Here is a 26,017-nt window from a genome sequence, read left to right as displayed (position 1 = left end):
GTAACCAGAAGATAGTTGGTTGCAAATGGGTCTTCAAGAAAAAGGAAGGCATCCTAGGGGTTGAAGCAACTAGATTCAAGGCACGATTGGTTGCTAAAGGCTTCACTCAGAAAGAGGGGATTGACTACAATGAAGTTTTCTCCCCAGTCGTAAAGCATTCTTCCATTCGTGTATTACTTGCCATGGTGGCCAAGTCTGATCTAGAACTTGAGCAGCTTGACGTAAAAACGGCGTTCTTGCATGGTGAGCTCGAGGAAACAATCTACATGCGTCAACCAGAGGGTTTTACAGTTCCTGGTAAAGAAGACCATGTCTGTCTATTAAAGAAGTCTTTATATGGATTGAAACAATCCCCAAGGCAGTGGTACAAGCGGTTTGATAGCTTCATGATTCAGCATGGTTACACAAGATGTGACTATGATGCTTGTGTCTATCATCGGAAGCTCTCAGATGGTTCGCACATTTATTTGTTGCTGTATGTTGATGACATGTTAATTGCTTCCAAAAACATGTCGGAAATCAACAAGTTAAAGTCGCAGTTGAGTGGTGAGTTCGAGATGAAGGATCTGGGTGCTGCCAAGAAAATTTTGGGCATGGATATTCACAGAGATCGCAAGGCGGGCAAGCTTCGTGTGTCGCAGAAGAACTACATTGAAAAGGTTCTTCAACGCTTCGGCATGGATAAAGCGAAAACTGTGAGTACTCCGTTGGCACCACATTTCAAACTCTCTGCAGAGTTGTCACCACAATCTGATGAAGAAAAGCAGCAAATGTCTCACATTCCATACTCGAGTGCAGTTGGAAGCGTGATGTATGCAATGGTTTGCACTCGTCCAGACATTTCACATGCAGTTAGTGTGGTCAGCAGATACATGAGTTGTCCTGGCAAGGAACACTGGCAGGCCGTGAAATGGATTCTCAGGTACTTGAGAGGTTCTGCAGATTTATGCTTGGTATATGATCAGAGTGACTGCACTAGCAGTGTCACGGGCTATGTGGACTCTGATTATGCTGGAGATCTGGACAAAAGAAGATCTCTGACGGGTTATGTTTTCACTTATTCTGGAGGAGCCATTAGTTGGAAAGCTGTGTTACAGTCTACCGTAGCCTTATCTACGACTGAGGCGGAATATATGGCGTTAGCAGAAGCAGTGAAAGAAGCATTGTGGATGAAAGGTCTAGTAAGCAGTTTGGGTTTACAACAGGATTTCACTGTTGTATTTTGCGATAGCCAGAGTGCCATACATCTGACTAAAAATCAGATGTTTCATGAACGGACCAAACACATTGATGTCAGATATCATTTTGTTCGGGAACATGTTACGCAAGGTGACATTGTTATCAGCAAGGTTGCTACCGAGAAGAATCCTGCAGATATGTTAACTAAGGTGATCCCTGCATATAAGTTCAAGCATTGCTTGGACTTGATAGGTATTCGGGATTGATTAGCGCCAGAGAGGCGTTTGGAAGAGGTGATCCAGTTCGAGGAATTCACTATGATGTTCAGCTTGGTAAATTTCAAGCCAAGGTGGAGATTTGTTAAGAAATGGCTTAAAATTGGTAGTGGATTGTTGTTGTTGGTAGTGGGTTGTTGGTGGTAGTGGATTAGTGGATGGTTGTTGGTGTCCATTTTCAACCACAAATCTTTGCCAAAGTTTTGGACAATTATGTCCTTGAACTCTCTTATAAATAGAGAGGTTCATTAGCCATATTCATCATCCCAAACCAAGAGAGAGCAAAGCTTGTTCTTTGAAAGCTAGGATTTTAGCTTTCGGGTTTTCTATAGGGGTTGAGAGTTGTGAGGTTCTCGGGTTGTGTCTTGAGTGTAAAACACTTGTAATCTTCATCTTGTTATAGTGAAATTTCTTTTCGCCTCTGCCCGTGGACGTAGGCATTAAAGCCGAACCACGTAAATCCTTGTGTTCACTTTATTTTTCGTTCCGGTCAATTTACTTGTAGTCATATCGGAGTTCTCGAATCGATCCTTTCCGCAACATATATATTATTAGTAGACCTGTGTAATAGCTAGGCTATGAATACGGGTTTTATTTGGCTTGATTTATGGAAACCTCTTATCACTATCGATTACCTGTTTATTTTGTTTATCTCCATCTTGTGTAAATGTTGTCAGATTTTGAAATCTAACTTTGCAAATTTCATCAAATTTTCATCTTGGGTACCGTATGCCTCATATATGGAAATGTAGCTCCTAGCAATCAACCTTGGCACACTCTTGCGAAGGGGTCGCTTTAGAGCATTAGCAATTTGTGCGGAGAGAGGATAGTCTACTGTAGTTTCTGCCAACTTCAGATGAAATGTAGTGAAGGAAAGGGCTTCTTCTAATAAATTTTCCCCATGTAGTTGAAAGTGTGCAGCTTCATACAATTCTAGCATGCCTTTCACATCACCAATTAAAGATTCTTTGAAATTTCCTTTCTTATCTTTGAATTTGTTAAATGTCTCTGGTTAATCATCAAACAAATTTGAGACGTTATTTTCTAAGTTGCAATTTCCAAATTTAAAAATTATTTGTGGAAGGATTCGAACTTTAAAATCTAATCACCTATTAATTCAATTATATCGCGGAAATCAAATTTGTATTTGATAATAAAATTGGTTCATTCGATATTTAAATAACTTTGTTTGGTTCAATTAGTTTATACAATCTAATATTTAAAATATCAAGTTGAGTATTGAATAATAACTTTAAATCTAATGCTTGGTTGAATTAATTCATCCAATCTAACATTTAAAATATCAAGTTGAGTCAAAATGGTGAATCCATAGACTGGTTAAACCAATTGATTATATTAAAAAATTTTAATATAAAATAAGTATTAAATATAATAACCATACCACAGTGAACATCGAAACCATGCTCTCTTAGCAGGCGAAATCGAACAGCAGTAGTGTAAAGATCATCACCATCAATCTCAATATGATTGCAATGATGATGGTATATAATTTCCAGGGCCTCTTCTATCTCTTTCTCGAAATGGTAAGCCACACCTAAGCGTTGGACTGCATCAATTATGTGCAACTTTTGGGACGATTTATCCATATTTGCTTCTAACATTCTCCTCACTTCTTGCTTCAATTCTTCGTACTCTTGTTGAGTTCCAGCAGCCATTTCCTATTCAAATCGAAAGCTTTATATTAATTTTAAATTATTCACATGCATGTATCCGACACATTGAAGTGAGAATAGATGTATGTCTCTTCAATTACCAAAATAGTTTTTTAAAAATTGAATATATTTGTATGAAACACATATTAGCACTTACATCAAATATAGGTATATGATGTCACACAAACACAAATTAAAAGTGATTATCATAAGCCCGAACATACCATTTCAGAAGTAGAAGAGAGGAAAATGTCCCCCCAAAAGTTAGGTCTAAAATTGGCCAAATGACGATTTTCCTTGGACGTGTTAACATCATGAGATGGAACAAGATTCGAAGAAATTTGAGAAGACATTTTTGTTTAGTATGGTAAAAGCTGGTTTGAGTTTTGTGTGATCCAAATGCTTTTATGAGCAGCTTGTATTTATAGGCACCATCCTTTGAGTTCTTTCACCTTACTGCATATTGATTTTAGATTTCCAGATGACTTGTTGATTTTCCTTTCCAAGTTGATGATTTGTTTGTTTTGGTTCTACGTAATATTCTTTTACATTATTTATTACGAAGTTAGACTTATTAAGTTCAATGAGAAGATTTTCAACATTTAAAAGTTTTAGGTTTTATTCAACATTGATGATGTAATTTATTTATTGCGTATAAAACTTATGCACCATCATTATATTTAAATATAATTTTTTAAGGGAAAAACAAGGGTTTTACTAACTAAAGTCATTAATCAGCAATTACACACTGCCTTCACATGGTTTTAATGAAAAATATCGCTTTCAAATTGCACGACACCATCGTCACGTGATTTTAATGGAAAATATCGCCTTCAATTTCTTTAAACGGATAATGTTTTTTAAAATAATTTAACTTTAATTAAAATATTAATTTTTTTGGGAAAATGTTGAAACTATATGCCGGAAAAAAAACAAAACAAGAAATAGATAGAATTTGAAAAAACTTAAATCAATAATTAAAATTAAAAAATTATAAAAAAGAATCATATGCACGAGTTGAAAAAAAAAACCCTAAAATCAACCATTAAAAATATAAAAAAATACACTTGTAAAAAAATCAAAATTTGAAGTATGGTAAAAGCTGGTTTGAGTTTTGTGTGATCCAAATGCTTTTATGAGTAGCTCCTATTTATACGCACCATCCATTCAACACTTGAAACTGTTTTCTCAACTCAGATTGTTCCCTACTCTGTTTTCTCGACCATCCGTCCTCTCCAACACCATTATTTTCCGCCTTTCTTTGTTACCCTTTAAATTAGTCCAAATTCAGTTATTGCTCCCTACTCTGTTTTCTCGACTAGCCGTCCTCTCCAACACCTTTTTTTTCTCTTTCTTTGTTAGCCGTTAAAATAGTCCAAATTCAGTCACTGAAAATCTGTGGCTGAAATTGTCTTGATGTGTAATTTAACATAGAGACCAGTTCTTTTCTAGGGAAAGAAAATCATGGTCTTTTCAACCTGAAAGTGTCCTCCCCAACACGCATTTTTTTTTTATCTTCCTTAATAGTTAATAGTTTGTTTAAGTTACGGATTTAATTAATTTTAATTTTTATATTTTTCGAATTTTAAAATTTTAATTTTGATTAAATAGTAGTAACTAAATTTATTTAATTAAATTCTGCTATTAATTTTGTATTATGTGTAAAGTTGTAAATTTAGTCTATATTCTCTAATAGAATTATTCTTAATTATTATATTTTTAAATTTCGAAGTTTTAATTTTAATATAAACTACAGTTGCCAAATTCATAAATTAATTCTTTTATGAGTAATATGTAGAAATAGTAAGTTAACATAAATTAACTCAATAAATTTTGAAAATAACATAACTTTACTTAATGAATTTAATGGCTATCATTCAACCAGGACTAAAATTTTAAAATTTAAAAAGTACAAAGACACAGTACAAAAACAATAGACATGTTTAACATGCATTTTTATCAACAATAGCATAAACCATATTTATCATGTATTCGATTTATTAGTACAGTAAATAATTAGTATTTCAATAATACGTGTAACAACGCAATTTATCAGGAATTCAACCATACACAACATTCAGTACTTAATCACAAATATCGATTTAAAAATGCACGATACCGTCTTCACGTGGTTTTAATGGAAAATATTGCCTTCAATTTGCTTTAAACGGATAATGTTTTTTTGGAAAAATTTAACTTTAATTATTTTTTTTGGGGAAAATGTTGAAACTATATGCCCGAAAAAAACATAAGATACAATTTGAAAAAACTTAAATCAATAATTAAAATTAAAAAATTGATAAAAAAATTTATATGCACGAGTTGAAAAAAAAAACTAAAATCAACCATTAAAAATCTAAAAGAAAAACTTGTAAAAAATCAAAATTTGAAATATTATAGAAATTAAAAGAATAAAAAAATGACTACATAAAAATAAAACGCTATTTGAAAGTAAAGAAATAAAAGATTTTAAATTTTAAAAAAAAACTAAAATGATTTAAAAATTATAAAATAAGAAAGCATGATTGTTGATTTATTTATTTTTAAATTTTTTTAAGTAATTAAATTAAAGTTAAATTAAATTATAAAAGATATTAAATATGGATAAATGTATAATAAGATTTTTATATTTTTAGAAGTTGATGATGTGACATTTTTTATTGGTGCTTAAAAATTATATATTTAGGATCATTCTAATATAATTTATTCTTGTTTTCTTTTAGTAAAATTAGGTTAAACTATCTAGAGGTCTCTATAATATAGTAACTAAGTCAAATTAGTTCTTTTATTATTAAATGGATTGATTTAATCCTATGCTATTAAAAAGAATTAATTAAGTCTAAATTGTAACAGACATAACATTTATTGTATAAAAAATGTTTTGAAAAATATATATTTTTTAATTACAATCGAATTTCAAATAAAATATTTCATTTGAAGAATCATAAAAACTTTATAAATATAAACTTTGTTAAACAGTAAATAATATTTTTATATAGTAAATGTTAACTTTATTCTAATTTGACTTTATTTAATTTTTTTTAATAGTAAAAGGAATAATTTAATGAAGGTAAGGGGACCTCTAAGGTAGGTACATTCTCCATTAAACTATGATTTTGGTCTCTTTACAATACTAAATTTAGGGATTTCGCTTCTATACAACATAATTTGACCCTCTTACTTTGTATATGGTTATTAATTATTCCAACTTGTTTTTTTCTCACCCAAATTAAACGACATTTTATTAAAATCCCAAAAAAGTAACTACCCAAAAGGATAGTGACAAACAAAGACAAAACAAGACCAGCACCTTACACACCTAAAACTCGGAACTAAAAACACCATCCCCAAGCCAAACACCAAAACCACTTCAAAACAACCATAGAGAAACCCATAACAATCTCCTAAGCAATCACGTAAAACACCTCCAACAACCCCAAAAGCTCAAATAAAGCCAACATATGCTATCAAATAATCATAAAGCATGCCCAAATCCATCAAACCAGTGTGAATAAAGACATCTCAAATAAACGAAAAGCAGGACCAATCTGTAGCCATGAAGAAGTTACGCAAACATCGCCAAACAATCAACTTTTTCGAGTCTAATGAGTATTGTAAAGATTTCTCATCCCCCACTCCAACTCAGAGAACTTAGTCCAAATTGTTAATACCCATTACCTACTACTTAGAGCCATTTTCTTTTCTTCTACTATTGTTACCTTCCCCTTGGAATTCATCGATCTCAAACACCATCTCTAATACCAACCTGCTTCTCTAGAGTTATATGAAGGTATGGGATGGACAGCATGTTGTCCATTATTGATTGAAGTTGGTTCTAATGTGGTGTTTAAATGGCTATCAAAAATAGAGTCAAGACTGGAAAAATTACACTATTTTTTTTCTGAAATTGAGAGAAGATCATATCTGTCTTTTGAGAAAGCAGAACATATGGGGAACGAAATGGCTTTTGCACTGGAAATAGCAAGGGTTAAATGTTCGGATACCTTTAAAAAGCATGGTGGTGAAAGTGTTGAAGAGAATGAGAGTATTGGTCTTTGTTTGATTAGTTGTTTTATTTCTGCTGCTATGTATTCCGTTAAGGAGATTTTGCAAAGTTGGTTTTATTGGCTTTGGTGGAATTTATTGTATGCTGAAATTTTTGAGACAGGAATGACTTGAATTCTCCATGACCTTTTTCTATAATTGTTAATGATTGAGAAAAAAAAACCTGCTTCTCTAGACTTTCATTTCGATTGTGAACTTTTTTCGAACACAACCTTTGACTTGAAGCAAGCTATGAAGACATAAGCAAGCCATGAAGACATTTAGACGATAGTCCATACCCAAATTTAAAATTTTATTAAACCCCAAAAGAATGGAGCTAAGTCTGACCAATTGGTTAGTAATACAAGAATGTTAGGTAAGTTTTTGAATTGGCCTGCTAAGTGCTAATCAAAGTGGCCACTTCCATCGTCTCTGTGACACTTCGTTATCTTATAATATATTGAGTTAGAACTTTAAATTGTGTTGATATTTTGGATATATGAAAGCTCAACTTTGAAGACCAATCCATTTAAAGCAACTATCTTTGGAGATTGGATTGGCTCGGATCAAACAATTAAACCCTTCGGATTGTGGATAATTGATTGAGATTGCTTTTAAGAATGAAGCTTCAACAATCACTTTACATTGGTCTTTATTAGCATGTTACTTTTTCTATTTTATAGTTGTTATAAGGGGTTGAATTGTAATTGATTACTAGTATGTTAGTGTAGCGACCTGATTTAAAGTGGTGTCGAAAAATGCAGTTTCGAAACCTCATTTCCGTAAACCGAGTTCATGAGGATGACATATAAAGATTAAAAAAAATTATTATGAAAATATATTATAAAAAAATTATTATGAAAATATATTGAAGATCGGTTAAATAATTTAACTAAAAAATAATTAATTAAAACTTAGGGAATAAATTGTAAATGTCGAATGTTTTTGAGTTTTAATTTAGAAAATGTTTAAGGACTTAGTTAGCAAAAATCTAAAGGGCCTAAATGGTTATTTAACCATTAAATTGAATTGAGATAGTGAAAATTCATGGAAATCCACTTGCTTTTGATTAATGAAATTAATTAACTAGTAAACTAGATTAATGATTAATAAACTAGATTAGTTAAGCTTAACGAATATACTATTAACTTATATATATTGCAATAAAGATGAAAAACATTTCATCTTCTTCCAACGTCCACAAAAAGAACAGAAGAAAAAAAGAAAACTTCAATTTTGCAAGCTTACATTCGGTCATTCAAATTGTCATGGTAATCAAGCTAAATTCATAATATATTTTTTTATAGATTTATGATCATAGGAGTTTGATTTAGCTAGCTCATGTATCAATTTGTTCAATTGTTAAGTTTTTTTTTAACAAGTTGTCATTAGAGAGAAATTAATTAATTAAGCTTGAAATTAAAGAGATTATTAGATAGCGAATTTAGCTTATGTTAAGGACTAAATTGTAAATTAAATTAAACTTGTTAAATAATTTTGTAACATTAAAGACTAAATTGAATAAATTGAAATTTGTTACGAGATTATATTGTAGACGAAAAGTATAGGGTCCCTAATGAAAGAATGTGAAATTGGATTTTGATTCGATGTTAGATATCGAAAAATATGTGTATCTCGAGTATAGGGACTAAATTGAAAAAAATAAAAAATATATTGGCTATGTATTTGGATGTGAATTGTATGCAAACTAATATTGTTTTTATTATTAAATTATTGAACATAGCTAAAGACGATGTCGAATTGTCGCAACAGAAGTGAAAGTCAAAAATCGTAGACGAGTGGCAGACAATTTCAATTTGTACTTTTATAATTAGAGATCATTATATATATTTTGATTGCATGATTAGCTATCAAGGCAAGTTTATACTTGTCATATGAATTGAATCGTATTTTATGATAATATGTCGAGAATTTAATTGAGATGTGCATAACATAAATGAGGATTCTATAAACTCGATATTGGCATGTTATGTGAATTGATGGTGAAATGAAATGAGGTTATGATATGTGAATTGGTTTATAAAATGTAATAGGATCATTGATGCCCTATTAATTGTCGGGTAGAGTCGAATATAGTTAGCATGTCATAGAATTAGATTATGTACGGGGTTATACTTCAATTATATGCCGAGAAACGTTGGGCGTAAAATTATATTTCAGACATTCTACTGAGGTGTGATGGTTAAATAATCTATATATCCATTCTGAGTATGGATCTGTTTAATAGGGATTATAAAAACAAATTTGATAAATGAGATTTGAATTAGATTGATGATATGATTTGGTATTACAAGCACATATATGTGAAAGATGGTTAAAGACAACATGGGAAATACCATATGAACCGATTTATACGAGCTCAGAGGGCTATTATGGAAATTTAATGAATCAATAGATTCAATAAGAAAATGAGATATAAATAAAGTTAAATGGTATAAATTGAAATGGAAATGGATGTATTTTTTATGTAAAAAGTATAGCATGGTATGTTATAATGATTTTCCAATTATCATAATTTATGAATTGAGATATATGACATGAAGAGATGGAAATGAAACGTTTGAATCTTGAACATGTTTGATTATATTCTTGTCGGATTAATGTTTATGTTGTATGACTTGAATCATAAAAGTATCATTGAGCTTTATCGCTCAAAGCACGGTTGTTTATTTTCATGCACAGGTTTTGGTAGATCTTGAAGTCCCAAAAAAGGATTCAATATTCAATCAGTAGCCCTACTACGCAATGTTTGTATAGTTTTCCTATGTTTTGATAAATGGCATGTACCTAGAATTGAATCGATTTTAAATAGTAAACTGTCGATTTGGTATTTTGGATATAAATGTTAGCTTGATCTATGACGCATGGGTTGTTATGGTATATATGTAAGTAGCATAAGGCCTAAAAAGAATGTAAATATGTTAATGTTTATATATGATGAGTTTTATCGCATTTTGGGGCCTATAATCAGTTGAGTTATACAATTTGGTAGGTTGAATCAAATGATGCAATGCACTATAGGTGTTTATCTTCAAAGTCATGACATCACTCTATGGATGTCGTGACACCAGCCTTAAACGTCGCGACATTCCCTACTGAAGTCACGATGCCAAGCTTCTTCCCTTGATGTCGCGACATGATACCTTCATAGATGTGATGCCAACTAAGTAAACTTTGAAAGTTTCACATTTAGGTACTCAAATGGTCTTAGGTTATCATAAGAGCTTTTGTAAGTTCGTATAAACCTAGGATAAATGGTTTCTCTTTTTTTGAAAGTTTAAGGGTCAAATTTAGGTAAAAAAAGAATAAGGAGAAATTGATGAAAGATTGATGTCCACAAAACCAACTAAATATCTTACTAAGGCAAGTGCACCTATCATTAATAGTATAGTTATGGTGAGCATAGATATCGTTCCCACGAAGACTAAAAGTATTAGTAATTACCGCCTTTCTATTATTTAACTGATAAATTTGAGCCATTGATTGAAAACTAAAATTAACTAAATTAATTAACTATCAAACACGACAAAGAGCAAAACAGGAAAATAACTTATTAACAACCAAGAAGCAAAACAATACCCAAGAAAGAATTCACCTAGATTTCATTTGTCATTATCGATCTAAATTATGCAATTTCTTCACTTATTATCTTGATCCATAGAAATCCCTAAATTATGCTAATATCTCTTTCGAGAGTAAGAGCAACTGACTCTAGGTTGATTAATTGATTTTTTTTCCTAATTAAAACCTATATTATCGCATTAACTCGATTTATGGGTTCCCCTATTAGATTTGACTCTAATCTGGTAGATTTATGTCGTCCTATTTCTAGAATTGCATGCAACTCTACTCTATTACGCTAGATCTACTCATAAATGGGGCCTATTCCTCCACTGATTTAAGCACATCAAACATGGATCAATAGTTTAGAAATATTAAACCAATAATTAAACACACATATTTGAGAATAAAATCTAAGTCTTTATTGCGTAAAATAAAAATCAAAAGATAAAATTAATCACAAGATTCATCTCCCTTAAGTATTTAGAAAATTAGTTCATGTTTGAAAATAAAAACAACCCAAAGACAGTATAATAAAAAAAAGAAAAAGAAAGAAACTCATTATAATCTCTTGAGAAATCAACTAGGAGTCTTCAATCTTGATGGAAATTAATCAGCTTCAGAATCTGCTTCAATGGTGTTTTCACAGTTGTTTTCTTGAGTATTTTATTATGACTCTCTCCTATCTTCTTGTTTTTGTCATATTTAGGTCTCAGAATGCCTGAAAACCCCTGAAAATCGTGTTTTTCCACTGTTCAGAGTGCGATTCGTGAAATCGGCATGGCCTACCACACGGTCATGTTGCAACCCGTGTGGCTCACACTACCGTATGTCCAGGCTGTGTGGAATGGTCCAGCCTGTGTGGCCCCTGTACATTGATCTAATTTTCTGTTTTTCGCTCCTTTCGCTCTCAAATGTTCACCTAAGTATAAAAACATGAATTTAAAGGATTAGGATCATAAAGTTCACAATTAACATCGAATAATTATACAAAAATCATTAAAAATGAGATTAAAACATGTTACTTTTAACACTTATCAAAGATGTAAACGTTGAGAGGTAAATTTATTATTATACCTATCATATAATATTGATTAGTTTTTTAATAGAGAAATTATGCACTTAAAAATGTGTTATGTTATTATTCATTGATGATGCACAAGACTTATGCACAAACAGTGCATCAACTATTATTGCTATAATTCCTATATTTTTTTTATTATTTAACTAATATCATTTAACATTATAATTTTATTTTAATAATAAAAATTAACATTAATAGTAATTTTAAATTTTAAATAATATTCTTAATATTTTATTATTTTAATATTTTAAAATTAAATAATAATATAATTTTAAATATTTTATAATAAATATTTTAATAACATAAATATGAGTTTATTTAAATTTCCAGCTTTAATGTGATATTATTCACTCATAAATATATATATATATATATAATTTCAACATAAGTTTTAAATAGACATTGAATATTATTAAGTCTATATAAAACACCTGAAAACACACCTTAAGATAGCCACCTAAAATATATATATAAAAATAAATAGACCCTTCAAGACCACCGAGGATTTACTAAAACATCACGTGCACCTCCAATAGAAACAAATCTAGCCTTCTCATCCAACAAAAAAAATCAAAAGCAAAAAGCATAGTTCCGATAAAACGACCATAAAAAATGAAAGGCATAAACTTTTATTAACAAAAAAGAGATCATAATACATAATAAAAACTTAAACAACTGGACCTAATTAAAATTAAAGCACTCAACTTGGGAAATGGTTGGCAAGCAAAACATTTTTTTTTTCTCTCAGCCAACCATGAACTTTTATTAATAGAAGGTGGCAACCACCAAATTCGGATACAAGTAATGAAAACGACCATTGTATCCCAACAACAAAATCCAAATCGGAAAACTTTCAACATGACCAACACTAAAACACAACGACAATGGACGCAAACACAAACACAACCCCAATCCCCAGTGACACTAGACAGCTCTAAAATTCCAGCACATGCCAAGAGATTGAAGGGCACCATAAAACAAAACACTGACAAGTAATTATTTATTTTACAAATCAGCTGACAACTTGAGGATAGGAGAATAATCTTCTGAATGTCACTTTTCAAAAGTGAGTTCATGTTCATTTCAACCTTAAATTCTTGATCAAATTGGGACTGAATCTATCAGCAAAGCAGTGATGCTAATTTTTGCTGACTCCCCAACTTCCGTATAAGCATCTTCGCCCGTGTAAGGAGATCAATGACCCTTGCAAGGTTTAGAATTCGATTAAGAGCCGATGTTGGTGCTGCCATTGGTTTCAAGAACTCTTCATTTATATCCTTCCAAGCATTGTTTATTTGCTTGTATAATTCATCGTATGCCTCTTGCATTGACACCCCATATTGTTTCATGTACCACTCCACTGCCGAGGAAACAAGTCCTCTCTCTTGCTCAACCTACGATAAATATAAATTAATTTGGGCTAACGTAGAGCTGTCCATGGTTATATCAAACCAAATCAAACTCACATAATAAAAATTGTTAAATATGACTCCTATTTTCAGTCAAATTTGAAAAATAATCTTTCAGTTAAACTTTGTTTAATTACTTATTTCAATCAAACACTGATTAGTTTAGATTATTTTATTATTATTTAACCTATGAATTTAGTCTATAAATAGGCTCTTTTACAACCTTAGAAAAATACACCCATTAGAGATTAGAACTCATAACACATTTAGAAAATTTTGTGTTTACGTTTTGAGGGTTCTTTGTTTTCGGGTTCTCGAGGTTTAGTCTTTATCTCTATCTTTTGTACTCTTTGTTCTTCTGCCATTATAGTAAAATTATCTTTCCCTGTGGTTTTTTATCCTGTTTGGAGGGATTTTTCCACGTTAAATTTGTATGTTCAATTTTTGAATTTAATCCTTGTAAGGCCCAATTTTGGCCTGCGCCCGTACAAACACAAAACAAAAAAAGAGAGAGAATAAATTATAATAAAAATATTATAACAATCCAAATATTACAACCCATTTACAACAAATATTAACAGTTCATTGGCCCAAAATAACCCTAGCCCAATATTACACAACAAAGTAGGCCCAAATGGCCCGAAAGTTTGGCAATCAGAGAAACCCTAGGTCACCCTCTTGCGCAGCACCAGCTCCGCAGCAGCCTTCAGCCTCCAAGCGCCGTACGACCACCAACAGCCTCTGTATGTGCTAGCTACCTCCGGCACGTTGCCTCCGTACCTGCAAAAGAAGACAAATAAAGGACAAACACAACAACAAATACAAAAAAAATATATAGAAAAAATTGTATTTTTTATTTTATTTTGATTTTCCTTTTCGGCTATAAAGCCAAGAGATTTCATCATCTGTAAAGGTTACACACACTGGATATTAAAATAATCAAGCCAAAAGTTATTGAAAGGTGGTTTCCAAATCTGTTTTTTCATTTCTTTTGATGGGTTTTGCAATCTTAGCATGAACACATGAAAGGGACTCGAATCGACGCCGATGAAAGCCCAAACATCTTAGAAATGCATAGATGTGGGCGAGGGTCGAACAGTGTTAAAATTTTGTTTAAATCTTCAAAGTTTGTTTCATTTTTTTGAAAGAACAGTATAAGATTCAAGTTTTTTTTTAAAAAAAAAAGGGAAAAGAGGGAGCGAGGTTACCAGATCTCCATGGTCGAGGCCTCCGTTGGCAAGATCTGGCCGTCATCCGTGCCATTAGCCATCAAGTTGATGGAGGTTTAGTGGCTACGTAATGGAACAAACCCTAACAGAGCAGGGGTTTTTTTTTTTCATCTGCGTTTTCGGAAAGAAAATAAATGGGAATAGGGACCTTTAGCACCAGAATAAAAAACGACGCCGTTTCAGCTATAAGGATCCGCGTGTCGACCCGATGGGCAGGCCGAATCCGCGCCCTTTTGTTCAAAATGGGGAATTTGCGCATTATTTCCTCCCCCTCACGCGAGCATTCAATTGCACCTTATTTGCTTTATTTGTTTTTTTTAATTCAGTCCTATAATTTGGGCGCATTTTCATTTTGGTCCGCAATATGGCGCAGCGTTTCGAGATCAGGGATATTTTCAGTTGTGGTCCCTGTGAATTCGCCCGCCTTGCGCATTAGTCCTCAATTTAATTTTAAGAATTTGTAAATTATCCCTTTTATTTTAATTTTATTTCAAATAAGTCCCTTTTTTCATCTTTTTATTCATTTCACATTCATTTTTAATTCTTGTTTATTTACTTTGTATTTTGAGCTACTTTGATCATTGTGATTTGTTTCAAAGGCATTATATATTTTTTTTATATCATATCACTTTAACAATTTGTGTAATATTTTTTTAATGTTTTTTTTGTACATTATTATATATACATGATTCATGATAGAGTGCCATGTAAATTATTAATCTTATATTATTTTATACATACAATTTCTTTTAAACTTATTCCTATATTTCGTTATATATTCTTTTTGCTATCTAAAGGAAAATTCACATATTTTATGTATTATTTAAACTATTATTATTCATATACTTGGTACATATATTTGATTTATATATTATTCGATCTATGTTATTTTAAACATGCAATAACCTAAATTTGCCCGAGCTTTAAAACCAAAAAAATAAATGAATGTTTATTTTTAAACAGTCCATTTACAATAGCCCGTAGGCTCAAAATTAGAACTACCCAGCAGACCCATTTACACCCTACCCCTGATACTCTAAACCCAAGACTTAATCGTCCCAATTGGCCCAATCTGTCTTCAGCTTTAGGGAACCCTAGTTAGGGTTTGCGCCGCAATTAAACCAAGAGTCACGCCCTTTCGACTCGTGTCCTTTCGTCTCGCAACGACCCGAATCAGTGCCGTGGTTCCCGGGCTTCGAACCATGCTGTGGCCTACGGCCGAATCAATGCCGGTGGTCTACTTTCCTCGATTACCTGCAAAAGAAAGAAAGAAATAGCAGCAAACAAACAAAACAAATATGGAAAGAAATAAAAGATTTCTTCCCAAAATATAATAGAAACAATGGCTATAAAAGCCTCCTTTGTAACTTGTAAGAGGGACGGTTTTTTTTTTTTTGGATACAAAATATATAAAAAGAGATTAAAAGTTTACTGAAGAACAGAGGTGATACTTTTAATTTTCTTTTCATTATTTATTTTCTTTTTGATACAGCATATAGTAAAATACATCATAAAGATAGTAAAAAAGGGTTACCTTTTTGATTCGCTGCAAAAAATGGGGCTTTGAAAGCCCTAACCGCCGAGCACGGTGGCTCAGATGGTGGCGCGTGAAGTGCGTGTGGCCGAAGGCGGTGGTGTTCCGAGACGAGCTAGGATGGCCACTGGCCGGAGCTCTGAGAGAATTTTAGAGTTCTCTCTCTATGTTTTTTGATGAGTGTTTAAAATGAGAATTTTAAGTTCATTTTTTTACTTTTATAACATCGGTAAAACGACGCCGTTTCAGCTTAATTCAATAAGCCTAAAAACGACGTCGTTTTGAAGCATTAGGATCCGCGTGTTGACCCGATTACTCGGGGAGGATCCGCGTGTTTTTGTAAAATGGGTTAATTTCCCAATTGGTCCTCTCGCAATTTTAATATTTATAATTTCATTTTATTTATTTTTTAATTTAGATCTAACGTTTTAATTTCGTTTCAATTTAGTCCTCACAGTGATTTTAAAACGGTATTTGGGAAACGGTGTCGTTTTGGGATTAGGGCTAAATTGCCCAGTGAGTCCTCTGAATTTAAGCGCATTTCAATCAGGCCCAGAATTTTTATTATTTTGCAAATTAACCCCCAAATTTCTTAATTAAATTCAATTTTAATCCTTTTTATTTTATATTATTTTTTAAAAAAATATTAGTTATATAAAATAGTATATATTATTCATTAGATTATTATTATACATTTTTTGTAAAAAAAATTATTATATATTTTATTATATATATTTATCCTGTTTTTTATATGTTTTATATTATATACTATTTATGTTACTATATTTTTATATGTAGAATACTTATTATGTTATTACTATTATTTTATATATCCCTTATCATATTATATTTCATTATATTCTATTCATATATATTTATTACATATTATATTTTACTATATATTATAATATTTTTTTATATTATATTATATACTTTATATTATATATTTTTATATTATATAATTTATATTTTTATATATTTTTATTTGTAAATTATGTTATACACTATATATTATACTATATTTCCTTACATTACCATTATTTTATTATAAAGTATACATTATTTTATTATTTATTAATTATATACATTTTTAAATAATTTTATAAATAAATGTAATATTAATACTTAGTACATTTTTTTATATATAGTTATTATACCCTATAATATAACTTATATGTATGTATCATTTTTAAAAAAGGAGGGGGTTCTCTTTAATCGCTCTTATATTATTCAATATATTTCTAAATATCTTGTTTTTTATTGGATTCATATTTTATACATTTTAATTTATTTATTTATTTTTAGTTTTCTCTTATTTTGATATAGTAGGTTAAATTTTTACATATCATTTGTTTTTGTATATTTGCATGAAATTAATTATTTATGGTGATTTGCATAAGATATTATCATATATGTATATTGCAATTTATATTTGTTGTATTCATTATGCACTACATTATGTTTTGTTTGTAACAATAATGCATCAACATTTAAGTTATTTATGATGATATATGCCTAAAGTGATAATGTATATTGTGTAATTTATGTCATTATTATTATTTTCTATACTATATTTGCATGAAATGATAAAGCATATATATATTGTAATTAGGTTTATTCAATTTCCTGTAATATGTAAAACATATCATTACTTTTAAAACCAAAATTATATCTCATTTAATTTAAAAGGGATTTTTTTTTAAAAGTAAGGCAATGTTTTGATATTTAGGAATTCGGGAAATAGTACCCTAAATGCTGGGTTGCGATTTCTCGTTTGTCTAAATACCTAAAATATCCTTTTAAACGGGTTTTACAAATCACAAGATGATTTCAGTTATAAAAGTTTAAAGATATCATATCCAATCATGCTGGATGTGATATTTGTACTCTTTTAAAACGAAAGAATCTTGATTCTTTTTAATTTAAAACATCACGGTTTTAAGGGAATCTCATTTCTAAAATCTTTCGAACTTTTGACGCTAAGACAAAATTATTCAATTTGGTACCAATTTTGGGCGTTACAAGGGTGCTAATCCTTCCTCGTACGTAACCGACTCCCGAACCTTTTTTTCTCATAATTTCGTAGACCAAAACGTTAAGTGATCCAATCACACTTTAAAAGGTTGGTTGCGACTCCCGTTTTCATTTTTCAAAAGTCGATCCCTGTTTTTCAAAACCTCCCTTTAAAAAATGGTTTCGACAAAACATATGTTTTTTTAAAAAAATCTATTTACATATAATTATGTTGTTACAATCTATTACGTATATAACTTATGATGAAGTTAATTTAATTTTATAATTCATATTTTAGTTCCACGTTATTTTTTTTATATATATAATACACATGTACATTAATTTAGTTTCATATTTTATGTGCATGCAATCTTTCCATATTTTATGTTTTTTTTAAAAAAATTATCTTTATTGTATAGATATTGTTAATTTCAAATAAATGTTTTATTTCTAAATATTTAGCATTTTATTTGATTCAAATGTTTTTGCAACGTTAATGTTAAAAATTATATATTTATATTCTTAGTTTTTCTTTTATAAATTATTTCAAGTCCTAACACGTGTTATTTGCTCATCAATGCATCATTCTTTAGAAGTTGTTTTGTATCATATTAATTTTATGTTGCTTGGTATCTCATGGGTTAATCATTTTTATATTATTTCATGTATATTTGTCGTATTGTTGTTCTCCATCCATGCTTAGAAGTTTGATTACATTTTTCTTAGATTAGTTATACTCAATTATTGGTTTTGTTAATTTGTTAATTATTAGTTTGTTAATTGGTATTGTATTTTATGTGTGCATATTACTCCATGTTTTTATTTTTCCTTTAGTCTACAAATGTGCATTATAATTTTCAACTTTTTTTAAAATTAATTATTCCATTTTATTTCAAGTCAAATTAATGCGTTTTAAGCTGGTTTTATAATTATTCATTTGAAAATTCCTTAAAACGAAGCCAATGTTTGATGTTTGGAAATTCGAGAAACCGTGCCCTATCGTGCTGGGTTTCGATTTCTCGTTTTTTCAAAATGATCGAACATTCCTTTAGAATTTCACTCGTGTTTTCCAAATTCTAAAACAATGCAATATTCAATGTTTGGAAATTCGGGGAATCGTGCCCTATCGTGTTGGGTTTCGATTTCCGGTTTGTTCAAAATAATAGAATATTCCTTTAGAATTTCACTTGTGTTTTCTAAATTCTAAAGCAAGGCAATGTTCAATGTTTAGAAATTCGAGGAATCGTGCCTACCGTGCTGGGTTTCGGTTTTTCGTTGGGCTAAATAATTGGGCATCCTTTTGTAATTTTCAACATATAAACTTTTGGAAGTCAAAAATTTATCGTGTTTTTGAGGGTATAAAGGATTGTGTCCTATCTTGCTGGATGTGATGTTGTATGCCTTTGAAACAAGAGAATTTTAACGACCAACTTGAGCCATTCAAATGTTTTAAAAGGAACCATACTCCAAAAATAGCTTTAAATCTTAGACATAAGAACATTACTTAATCAATTTGGTACCAATTTTGAGCGTAATGAGGGTGCTAATTTTTCCTCATACGTAAACGGCTCCCGAACCCGTTTTCTCAAATTTACATAGACCAACATTGATTTAAATGGAACAAAAATGTTTTATTAATGTGATCCAACCACAGCTAAACAAAAAGATTGGTGGCTACTCCACACTTTGTTTTAAAAGTCGATCCCCGTTTTTTTAAATTCAAAAAATGGTTTCGACAATCCTAATAAAAATAAACAAATAAATTATTGTACCTTGTGGCCAACAATATCACTCATCAGCCTACAAATAATGCTTGAAGCTCTGATAATCTTAGGGTCATTAAATGCCCAATTGAATGTCTCTTTTGTTATGCTCTCTTCCATGCCAACAAAAGATGAAATCGTAATAAGCCAATAACCACAAGAAACAAATGCAATCGGCATATACTTCTCCATTATTGGTATGTAATTTTCATGCAACCATTTGGCCTCAACAAAATAAACTTGAGATTGTCATTTCATCTATTAACAAAAAAAAAAGTTAGCAAAAACCAACTAATGTAGCTTATTAAAATTGCAAAATAAGATTCTTTTTTAAGAAAAAAAAAAGAAAAAGAGAGTAAAGATCATATATACTGCTTCTATTGCGAGTTGGACGCGATATGATTTTCCTTCTTTGGACATCAAATCTTCCATATCTTCATGAACATTTAAGGCTTCACTATACCATAATTTCATGCAGTCTGGAAGTTGATCAATGCAGTTGGTATCCCACCTAAAATATATCATTCATGCAAATGGTCAATTCTCTCTATTATTCAATAAAAAAACATTTACTTCTAATGATTTGAAGTAAAGATGGATATATGTTTTGAATGAACTTTGGATTGCATTTGTAAAGATTTCAAGTTCTTCATATATGCCATATGCATCATAAATATCATCCAAAATTGATAGGAGGCATGTCACTTTGGTCACAAAAGCTCTAGCAACGGCATAGTGGGGTTCAAAGTATGCACCCAACATCCAAAAATAACATTCCACCAATCTATCTCTTATAAAAGAAAAATTGGTCGCAACATCTAAATCTTTCCACCACCTAAAACAAGAAAGAAGAAGAAATTATGATACATATATATTATTAGTATACCTGTGTAATAGCTAGGCTATGAATATGGGTTTTATTTGGCTTGATTTATGGAAACCTCGTAGCACTATCGATTACCTGTTTATCTTGTTTATCTCCATCTTGTGTAAATGTTGTAAGATTTTGAAATCTTAACTTTGCAAATTTCATCAAATTTTAATCTTGGGTATCGTATGTCTCATATACCGAAATGTAGCGCCTAGCAATCAACCTTGGCACGCTCCTGCGAAGGGGTCGCTTTAGAGCAGTAGCAATTTGTGTAGAGAGAGGATAGTCTACCGTAGTTTCTGCAAACTTCAGATGAAATGTAGTGAAGGAAAGGGCTTCTTCTAATATATTTTCCCATGTAGTTGAAAGTGTGCAGCTTCATACAATTCTAGCATATGTTTCACATCACCAATTAAAGATTCTTTGAAATTTCCTTTCTCATCTTTGAATTTGTTAAATATCTCTGCTTAATCATCAAACAATTTTGAGACGTTATTTTCTAAATTACAATTTGCAATTAAAAAAATATTTATGGAAGAGTTCAAAATCTAATCACCTTTTAATTCAATTATAATGTTATTAAAAAGATTTTGCAAATTTGGGTCGCCAAACCAAATTTGTATTCAACAATAAAATTGGTTCATTCAAGATTACAATAACTTTAAATCTAATGATTAGTTCAGTTAGTTTATACAATCCAATATTTAAAATATCAAGTTGAGTCAAAATGGTGAGTTGGATTGAAATAGTTCAATATTTTAAACTGGTTAAACGAATTAATTATATTAAAAATTAATATAAAATATGTCGAAACCATTTTAAATTTTGAAAAAAACGAGGATTGACTTTAAAATGTAACATGAAGTTGCCACCAATCCTTTTTGTTTAGGTGTGATCAGATCACCTAATAAAACATTTTGATTTATTAAAGTACTGATTTTGGTCCACAAAAATCAAGAAAATGGGTTCGGGAGTCGATTATGTACGAGGAAGGATCAACATCCTCGCAATGCCCAAAATTGGTACCTAATTGATTAATTTATGTCCTAACGTCGAAAATTTGAAAAGATTCTAAAATGCAGTCTCCTTTAAAAATATTTGAATGTACACGAATTGGATGTTAAGATTCTCTTGTTCTGAAGGAATAAAATATCACATCTAGCACATTTGGATGCGACAGTTTAAATCCTCGAATCCAAGATCATTTCGTGATTCCAAAACTCATGCATTGAAAATCTCAAAAGGATGTTCGATTATTTGGTCAAACGAAAACCCTGCACATTAGGGCTCGATTCTTCGAATTTTCAAACACGGAACATTGCCTTATTTTGAAAGCTTTTACTTAGCGATTATAAAAACGGACTAGAAATTCAGTTTGTTTGAGGTAAAATAAAATGACCAATTTTAGACCAATAAGTTGAAAAGTTCAATTACAATGCGACACTCGTGAATGAAAGGCGAAATTATAAACATTGAACAATATTCATAAATAAAATACTCTACAAATAAATGAAAATAGTATAAACATAAAAAAAACAAATTAAGGTACACACAACAGCAATGAGCTCACATCCTATTTTGAAAAACTTACATTAATAATAAAAAATCATGAAAACTAAAAATATGGCTAATTAAAAAACAAATTAGAATAAAATATAACAAGTTACAAACATAGATGAATAAAATTAAAATAATAATACAAAAGTCTAATAAACAATATGAAACAATAATATATAAGATAAAATGGAAACCAAAAACAACACATAATATACAAAACAATATGAAAACTAGGAGACAATTGATAAAAAACAATGTAAAAACTATTAAATATATGAAAATTTGCAAATGAACAACACATGCTAGGGTTTGAAATTGTTTACATGTATAAAAATAAAATAAAAATAATAGTATATGAATAATTATTAAAATAGATATTATGAAAGAAGAAGTTTGGAGTGAATAATTTACAAAATATTTTAAAAAAACAAAACAGGACTATTTAAAGTTGATAATATACATACAATGAGAAAAAAATATTAAGATAAGTAATATATATACATAACAATTTGAAAGGAAATATATATATAGATAAATAGATTTAAAAGAATATATATCTATATATATATATATAACAACATGGAATCAAAAATGTATATTGAATAAAACTAATTTTAACATAAACTATATATGTATAATAATATACAAGAATAATTACGTTAAATATTATATTAAATTTTAAAACAACATGATATAAAAGAGAGTTTTAAAATAACATCCTTATAATTAGACAAAAAATAAAAATTAAAAAAATGGACAAATGAAGGCAAAATACCGAAATTGAAACAAGGAAAAATTATTAAAGTAATTCGAAATGTATATTTAAATTATTTTTTTAAAAAAATGAATGCTAAATAAATTGAAAAAAAAAGAACTATAAAAAACTTAATTGAAATGAAATCAAATTAAAATGGATAATTAACAAATAAAATAAACCATTGAAACAGAAATAAGGTCCAAAGGATAACACGCGCAAACATGCGAGGACTAAAAAGGTAAATATCCCAAGTTCCTGAACACAACGTTTAAACACGGATCAAAATGAAATTTACACAAAATTTCTGGGCAAAATTAAAAGAGGTAAAAGACCTAATCGAGTAACATCGCAGAAGGGAGGGACTGATTTCGAAATACCCTTTCATCGCAAAAATACGCGGATCCTAAGGCCGTTTAGGTCTGGTCATCGGGAATGGCTTATGCGACGTCGTTTTGAGGCCACTGAAACAGGCCCCAAACGACGTCGTTTCCTCATGTATATAAAAACAATATTTTCCCCCAAAAACATAAGAAGCGATCGGCCATTTCCACCACTGCAAATGGTAGTCAGCCGCGAGCATCCCCCCTTTCAACCTCACTTAGAACCACAACGATCTGGCTTATAAACTTCACAACAACGGTAAAGAAGGGTTTGGATTTCCCTTTAGGCGCAACTTAGACGAAGGAACCGAGGCTTTGACGATGCTACCCGAAACAGGTATTCTCCTATCCCTTTTTTTTTAAAAAGGTTTAAAAAAAAGTAAAAAGAGAAAAAAAAAACAAACGATCTTATGCTAAATTTACTTCAAATGTAAAAATCAAAATAAGGATCACCTTTGAAAAGAATCTTTTGCTTAAATTGCTCTGTATTCCATTGCACAAAAATCTCCTCTACAGTATTACATTTGGTTTTCTTTTATAGCCGAATAAAGAAATAAAGAAAATGCAAGAAATTTTTCCTTAGATCTATTTGCTATCAATTTGTTGTGGGTTGTTAGTCTGTTGCAGGTACGAACGGAGCCAGCTGGAGGAACGAAGCACGTGGCAATGGCAGTTGAGGTTGTGAATGCACGGGTGCTGGGGGCTGCGGTCACAAGATTGGAAACCCTAGGGTTTCCCTAAGAATTGTTTGAGCTTTGGACTATTGGGTTGGGTTTGTTTTGGGCCTTATTGGGCTACGTAACTTTGGGCCTGTTGTTTTGGACTTGTTTAACAGACTGTCTTAATTTATTTTGGTTTTGTTATTTTCTATTTATTTTGCTTTGTCTCGGGCCGAGATAAATTGGCCCATTACAAAATAAGAATTAAATATAATAACCATACTACAATGCACATCGAAACCATGCTCTCTTAGCAGGCGAAATCGAACAGCAGTAGTGTAAAGATTATCACCATCAATCTCAATATGATTGCAATGATGATGGTATATAATCTGCAAGGCCTCTTTTATCTCTTTCTCGAAATGGTAAGCCACACCTAAGCGTTGGACTGCATCAATTATATGCTACTTTTGGGACGATTTGTCCATATTTGCCACTAACATTCTCCTCACTTCTCAGCATCCATATTCTATTCAAATGTAAAGCTTTATATTAATTTTAAATTATTCACATGTATGTATCCGACACATTGAAATGAGAATAAATGTACGTCTTTTCAATTACGAAAATAGTTTTAAAAAATTGAATACATTTGTATGAAATACATATTAGCACTTACATCAAATCTAAATAATACTGTCACACAAACACAAATTAAAAGTGATTATCATACTTCTGAACATACTATTTGAGAAGGAGAAGAGAGGAAAATGTCCCCCCCCCCCCAAAAGCTAGGTTTAAAATTGGCCAAATGACGATTTTCCTTGGAGGTGTTACCATGTTGAGATGGAACAAGATTTGTAGAAATTGGAGAAGACATTTTGTTTAGTATGGTAAAAGCTGTTTAGAGTTTTGTGTGATCCAAATGCTTTTATGAGTAGCTTCTATTTATAGGCACCATCCTTTTGAGGTTTTTCACCTTACTGCATATTGATTTTTTATTTGTAGATGACTTGTTTGTTTGGTTCTACATAATATTCTTTTACATGGTTTATTACGAAGTTGGACTTATTAATAGCACCGCTCCACCGCTTTCAAATTGCTCTAAACGGATAATGTTTTTTTAGTTAAACAAGGTTACAGTATTTAGAGGTACATCTAGTATAAAAAGAATTAAATTAATCTTTTTATTATTAAATAGATTAATTTAGTCTTATATTATTAATAAAAATCAAATAAGATAATATTATAACAGAGTTAACATTTATTATATAAAAATTGTTTAAAAATTATTATTTTTAATTGTAATTTATTTTCAAATAAAATATTTCATTTACATAACTATGAAAACTTTATAAATATTAACTTTGTTAAATAATAAATGATATTTTTTAAATAGTAAATGTTAACTTTATTCTAATTTAATAGTATATAATTCTTGTAATAGTATACAACTTAGATGAAAGTCTTGAATTCTTAGAAGGAGACATTCATAGATCTGTTAATAATGGTATTCCTTACATTGACTTCTCTGAAAGGATTCAAAAAATTTTAGTTAAAGAGATGGAACTCCCGATAATATTAAAATTACTTGGAAGAAACATTGGCTATGGGGCACTTAATAATTGAATTAGCAGTCTTTGGAACACTGCCAAACCATTCCATCTCATGGATATCGAAAATGGTTACTTTTTGGCAAAGTTCCAATCTTTCGATGATTACACTAAAGTTCTGGCCCAGGGCCCTTGGATAGTGTATGGCCAATACTTAACAGTTCAACCCTGGACAAAGTAGTTTTGCCCCTCACAACCCTACCCAAGCTTAGTGTTGGCATGGATTAGACTGCCTGGACTTCCAAGTTATTTATACAAGAAGAAAAATTATCGAGGCAATTGGAAACACCATCGGGAAAGTGATTCGCTTGGACTTTAATACTGATAGCAGGACTAAAGGCAGGTTCGCCAGACTAGCAGCCTTCATCAATCTGTATAGACCCTTGGTTGCTCAA

General features: G+C 30.6%; 1 protein-coding gene, 1 long non-coding RNA gene and 1 pseudogene across 2 annotated transcripts; 1 reads left to right on the top strand and 2 right to left on the bottom strand.

The window, feature by feature from the left end:
- Positions 1-1,936: 1,936 nt before the first annotated feature.
- On the bottom strand, positions 1,937-3,500 carry LOC107939941 ((+)-delta-cadinene synthase isozyme A). The gene is made up of 3 exons (XM_016873326.2): positions 3,352-3,500; positions 2,857-3,133; positions 1,937-2,462 (listed from the first exon to the last, which is right to left on the bottom strand). The coding sequence occupies exons 1-3, from the start codon at positions 3,478-3,480 to the stop codon at positions 2,128-2,130; spliced, it is 741 nt and encodes a 246-aa protein (XP_016728815.1). The 5' UTR covers positions 3,481-3,500; the 3' UTR covers positions 1,937-2,127.
- A 9,458-nt stretch (positions 3,501-12,958) lies between these two features.
- LOC107939942 ((+)-delta-cadinene synthase isozyme XC1-like) lies at positions 12,959-25,674 on the bottom strand (annotated as a pseudogene).
- On the top strand, positions 23,414-24,224 carry LOC107939939 (uncharacterized). The gene is made up of 2 exons (XR_001695281.2): positions 23,414-23,687; positions 23,968-24,224. It is a non-coding gene; the product is annotated as an uncharacterized lncRNA (long non-coding RNA).
- Positions 25,675-26,017: the final 343 nt, after the last annotated feature.

Source organism: Gossypium hirsutum, chromosome A11 (assembly GCF_007990345.1).
Source record: "Gossypium hirsutum isolate 1008001.06 chromosome A11, Gossypium_hirsutum_v2.1, whole genome shotgun sequence".
NCBI lineage: Eukaryota > Viridiplantae > Streptophyta > Magnoliopsida > Malvales > Malvaceae > Gossypium > Gossypium hirsutum.
The sequence above is the reverse complement of the archived record's forward strand: the minus strand, read 5'-3'. Positions and strand labels throughout refer to the sequence as shown.

Coding starts and splice junctions, on each gene's coding strand:
- LOC107939941 (XM_016873326.2), bottom strand. CDS start 3,480: ATGTCTTCTCAAATTTCTTCGAATCTTGTTCCATCTCATGATGTTAAC. Junction 3,134..3,351: donor TCTCTTCTACTTCTGAAATG/GTATGTTCGGGC, acceptor CGATTTGAATAG/GAAATGGCTGCTGGAACTCA. Junction 2,463..2,856: donor TGGTTTCGATGTTCACTGTG/GTATGGTTATTA, acceptor ATGATTAACCAG/AGACATTTAACAAATTCAAA.